The 5,734-nt window shown below is 32.6% G+C and overlaps 1 protein-coding gene across 1 annotated transcript; it reads left to right on the forward strand.

Annotated features, from left to right (window-relative positions):
• Positions 563-4,493, forward strand: LOC107638828 (peroxidase A2). Its single transcript, XM_016342226.2, has 4 exons — positions 563-903; positions 2,997-3,188; positions 3,273-3,438; positions 3,798-4,493. Exons 1-4 carry the CDS (start codon positions 673-675, stop codon positions 4,271-4,273), a joined length of 1,065 nt encoding a protein of 354 aa, XP_016197712.1. The 5' UTR covers positions 563-672; the 3' UTR covers positions 4,274-4,493.

Raw genomic sequence — 5,734 nt, forward strand, 5'->3', positions numbered from 1 at the left:
ACGTAATTATAAAATTTAATCATATCCTTTAAAATATATTGGGCTCCATAATTGTCCTTGTGGTAATAATTAAGATACGGAAATTTACATAGGAGTAGTTGTTAATACGAATGCGCGGTCGTGCCGCCCACGTGTCGGATCTGGTAGGGCCACTTTATTTGGTAGTAAGTAACAATAAAATAAAATAAAAAATTTGATTTCACTAAAGAGAGAAATTGATGAATGAAAATGAGCATGAGCATTCAACAATGGCGGGCTTGCTTTCTATGGGGTTCCACTTATTTACAACATGCACTGCCCATATCCAAATATGCTTCCCACTTCCCATTATTTTGTCTTTAGTAATATATTAGTCCTTACTTTTACAAAGAGATAACATGTCTATTATTTACTATCATTATTAAAAATCTATTTGATAACTTTTTTTTAAAAGTTAATTAATCTAAAGTCAAAATTATTAGAGACATAATTATCACTTAAAACTTTACTCTTAAAACAATATTTCAAAGAAGGGAGACCTCTAGTATAACTTGAATTAAGAACGTTGAAGTTGTATTTTTCTTATACCTACTGGCTGCACTATAAATAGAGGCTCAAAAATCACAATCTATCGCCAGCACAACACAAACACATACTTCCATTCATACACACTTAGAAACAAAATAAAAAAAGATGAGTTCATTTGGTGTGAAGGTGTGGTGTGCAGTGGTGTTAGTAGTGATTGTTGGAGAGTTACCAATGTCGACAGATGCACAAGCATCAGGGCTAGATCCGTCATTTTACAAGAACACCTGTCCGAATGTTCATTCCATTGTTCGTGAAGTCATAAGGAATGTTTCCAAAACAGATCCTCGCATGCTTGGTAGCCTCATTAGGCTTCACTTCCATGACTGCTTTGTTCAAGTATCATACTCATCACTATGCTACTTCTTTCATTTACTATATCCTAAGTCTTTATTATTAACTTGAATCAAAGTTTTATTCATATATATACACATAATACAAGTTTAATTCATGTTGATAGTCAAAAATATAATTAAGGTGGCTCTCTCTGCTTTATGGTACATATAATATAGTGCATATAGATCATCAAATCGATCTTTCTTAGTTCTTAGTTCTTAGTTCTTACTCTTTTGGAAACTGCTAAGATCTTTGTCCCCACTAACCATACTATTACTGTGCATGGTGGGACCACTGGATCCCAGTTGAACAGACTACAGAGTCACAGATAATATGGTTTCCTTTCATTTCACCCAATCAGGGAGGGGAAAAAATTGGGTTCAGTTAACAATTAGAAGAACTGAAAAGGAATATTCACAAAAATTATTATCTACTTTTGTATTTTGTATTAAAATTCAAAAATTACAAAAAAGTTACTACTCATTTTTCTTAAAAATATCAGTTTTCAGCTAAAAATTAAATACGTCTAAACTTCTGACTATTAGAAAAATAAAACACATCAACCCTAGTATAAGAACTTATATATTTGAATAATAAAAATTTTTTTAATAGTACCATTTATAACTAAATTTGATAAGAGACTTTTTGTTTGAGAAGTTTTAAAAGTAATTTTTTTCTAATTTTTGACTTATTAAAAGTAGTAATATTAATGTCTGGTACAATTTTTAAAACCAAATTGTAGCTTTTCTAAGAAGTTATTTAGAAACTTATAGAGAAATTAAAAAAATGACTTCTTTTATAATACTACTACTTTTTATCACATTTTTATAAAATAAACACTTTTAAAACTAAATACCCAAACACAAAATAACTTATTTATAAGCTACTTTTAATATAGTCATTTATTATTTAAGTTATTTTGTCAAAAAGAACTTAATTAAGTTGTTTACCAAAATTGGACTTTAATTGTTCTCGTAATAAATTTAACAGATTCTATTAAACTCATAAGAATTTATGACCAATTTAAATAATATAAAAAATTATTTTAATATAATTATGTTATGATAATTACAACGATCATAAGTGTTTCAAAAAGTGTTACTAAAATTAAAATAACATTTTTTATTATTAAACAACGCTTTTTAAAAAGTTTTGTTTAAAAAAATTGTTACCAAAATATAAAAAAAATATAACTTTAATTTTAATAACACTTGCATAATTATCGTAACTACCATAATATTGTCGTATTAGAATCCAACAACATAAAAATATATTATTTGAAATTCTAACTAGGGGTAGCAATGGGTAGGGTAGGGTTTAGAGTCAACCCTAACCCTACCCGCGGGTTGAGATTTTTATATAAACTCAACCCTACCCTACCCGCGGGTTGAGAATATCTCAACCCTAACCCTACCCGCTCTTAATCCGCGGGTACCCGACCCTACCGCAGGTTACAAAAAAATGCAACGTTATTATATAGCTTGATGACAATTTAAAATAGAACTGACTTTTATGTAAAAAAAGTTTATTAAATTATTAATTAATGATCTTCTTTTAATGACTAAGGATATTTTGTATTTAGTGAGAAGTCTTTAGTTCAACATCTACTTAAAATATATTTTTATATAAGTATATAACATATACATATATAGGGTGCGGGTTGGTCGGGTAGGGTTGAGGCTCAACCCGCACCCTACCCGACCCGCACGAAAACCCTACCCGCACCCTACCCTACCCGCTGCGGATCGGGTTGGCAACCCTACCCGACCGGGTGGGGTCGGGTTGGGTACCCGCGGGTAGGATACATATTACCACCCCTAATTCTAACCGACCTTATATCTAATAGATCACCTTAATTTATTTTTTTCATAACATTAATATTATTACATATATTTACTATAAAAATGAGATCTAATTAAACAGAGTTTATACTCAATTTGGGATAATAAATAAGATGTAAATCAACAAAATATTTTTAAAAACATAAAAATACCAATCATCTTCTTATCTTTATACAAGAAAACAAGTTAAAATCGTACAAAGAAAGTTTATTACTAGCTAGTGAGTAGTGACCATGTATGTATATGTATGTGCAGGGATGTGACGCATCAATTTTGTTGAACGACACAAAAACCATAGCAAGCGAGCAAAGTGCACCTCCCAATAGCAATTCAATTAGGGGCTTGGATGTTGTGAACAAGATCAAAACAGAGGTGGAAAAAGCTTGTCCTGGAGTAGTTTCATGTGCTGATATTCTTGCTCTTGCAGCTGAAATCTCATCTGTATTGGTATGCCCCTAACTAAAATAAATGGTACAATATAATTACATATTTTCCACAAAGCATTTATTTGAATTGTGTTAACGTTTACAGGGTCAAGGTCCTGATTGGAAAGTTCCATTAGGGAGAAGGGATAGTACAACAGCAAATAAAACCCTTGCTGGTTTGAACCTTCCAGGTCCTTCATTCGACCTCACAACACTTAAAACATTCTTCAACAGACAAGGCCTCGATGTTACTGACCTAGTTGCACTCTCAGGTATCAAACATTACAATCATTCACTTATAACAAAACAAAAATCATACTTATTGATTATTTTTGTAGTGTTTTCAAATTATTTAAGGGTTTATTTATTATTCATATCTTTAAAGGTTATTTTTGCCTATAATATAATTAGATATTATTATTACTAAAATTTATTAGAGATATAACTATACATATGTCTAACCAACTTGGGTTGGTCGAGTGGTCAGCTCACTCGTCCGCTTAAACAAGTGTTGGGGGTTCGAATCTCGCCTTGTGCATGCAGCAACCCATTGGCCAGCGACAAACCCTTAAATGGAGTTCAGATCCGCGACGAATTAGTCCTTAACCTGTCGTGTTTCTTTGTTATTTAGGTGCTCATACAATTGGAAGAGCTCGGTGTCAATTTATAACTGATCGATTGTACAACTTTAGCAACAGTGCACAACCTGATCCGAATCTAAACACAACTTACTTACAACAATTGAGATCAATATGCCCTAAAAATGGACCCGGAAATGCCCTCACAAATTTGGATTCAAGCACACCTGACAAATTCGACAAGAACTACTACTCCAATCTGCAGATCCGCAAGGGATTGCTCCAGAGTGATCAAGAATTGTTCTCCACGCCCGGTGCCGAAACCGTTAGCATTGTGAACAAGTTCAGTAGTGACGAGAATGCTTTCTTTGAGGCCTTCAAGGCTTCTATGATCAAGATGGGTAACATTGGTGTCATAACCGGTAACAAAGGCGAAATTCGAAAGCAATGTAACTTTGTTAACACACAATCTATTGAGTTGGGTCTGGGTCTCTACAATTCAGAAGATGGTATGGTTAGTTCATCTTAGATTTAGTGAGTTATTAGGATCCAAGAATAAAGAATCTTTGTGTGCACATTTTATGCTATGTGCCCGAGGCTAATTAACTACTATAGCTTTGTGATGAGTGTCTGTGACTTTTTTTTGTTATGTGAGTTTGTTTGCTCCTTGTAATAATATTTTGAGTCGCGTTAATGTAATGATGTTCGGAGTCAATTTCACCAGTTAGTTTCAAAAGACTAATTAATTATATATGTTTTGTTTAAATTTTTTTTTCTCGATGTGATAATGCAAAACAGAGAAATAATTGCTCTGCTCCAAGTATTATTTCCAAAACAACACTACGGCTTTTTTATTGAAATAAATATAAAAATTAGTTTAATTCTAAGAACATCATATATAGAAAACTGAACGAAAATTCGCATGGTCCAAATTGCAAGTGCATATAAAATGAATTTTATCATCATTTTATCTGGCCATTCACAAAATGGCATATCAATTATAGGTTATAGCACATAAGAATTGGTTAGATCTAATGCCCACAAAATAATTTTAGTATGTAGATCATTTTTATAGTGTGAGATTAAATTGAATTTAATAACTTTTGTTTCGTCAAAAAATTTTTTTCTGCTCAAGATGTGATGATAATTTAATGACTACCTCATATTATATATTGAACTAAAGTTATTGAATTCAATTTGATCTTACACTATGAAAATAACTCGCATACTAAAATAATTTGTGGGTATCTGACTAATTTACAATATTATAATTAATGTGTCATTTTACGAATAATTCATGTAAAATGGTGATAAAATCTATTTCAAATGGAGCAATTTGGATCATGTGGATTTTCGTCTAACTTTTTATATATGCATATTTTTTGAATTAAATTATTTTATATTCATTTGAATAAAAAATTCCAACACTACTCTTTTTAATTTCGTGTTTAGTCAAACTTGAATTTGACTAGCTATTACTCCCTTTGACAAGGTATAGGAATGGCAATTTTTTTCGACAGGACGGATATCCGCAAAAATTTATTTATTGGAAAATAGATTTAGGGATCAATTTTTTTCATGGAGAACGGGGATGGAGACCCATATAATAAAGGGGGCGGAGATGAAGATAGAGGTCCCTGCCCTATAGAGACCGTATAATACCTATTATAATAAATGCCTTAAATATTCTTGATATATATATGTGTGTGTCTGTGTGTGTGATTCAATCACCCTCTATATATAACTCTAGCCATAATTTCCTCTCTTCTTCCTAGTTCAGCAATCAGCAGACTCCCTCTCTTCTCTCCAATCCACCTCTCCTCTCAGCGTTGTCCGCCACCCTCCTCCCTCCTCACCGCCATACTTCCCCTTACTACTGCTTTCCTTCTCACTCTCAAGGTCACCGCAGTAGTTGTCGCGTATCGGAGTAAACTTGCCCAAGGAGAATGTCATATCGCGCGCCTTATTTAGTCGAGGAGAACGGAGAACG

This window comes from Arachis ipaensis, chromosome B04, assembly GCF_000816755.2.
Source record: "Arachis ipaensis cultivar K30076 chromosome B04, Araip1.1, whole genome shotgun sequence".
In the NCBI taxonomy this organism is placed as follows: Eukaryota; Viridiplantae; Streptophyta; class Magnoliopsida; order Fabales; family Fabaceae; genus Arachis; species Arachis ipaensis.

Bases quoted from the DNA above. Each gene is read 5' to 3' on its own strand.
- LOC107638828 (XM_016342226.2), top strand. From the start codon at position 673: ATGAGTTCATTTGGTGTGAAGGTGTGGTGTGCAGTGGTGTTAGTAGTG. The intron at 904-2,996 runs GTATCATACTCA...ATGTATGTGCAG, and splicing joins TCCATGACTGCTTTGTTCAA to GGATGTGACGCATCAATTTT. The intron at 3,439-3,797 runs GTATCAAACATT...TTTGTTATTTAG, and splicing joins TGACCTAGTTGCACTCTCAG to GTGCTCATACAATTGGAAGA.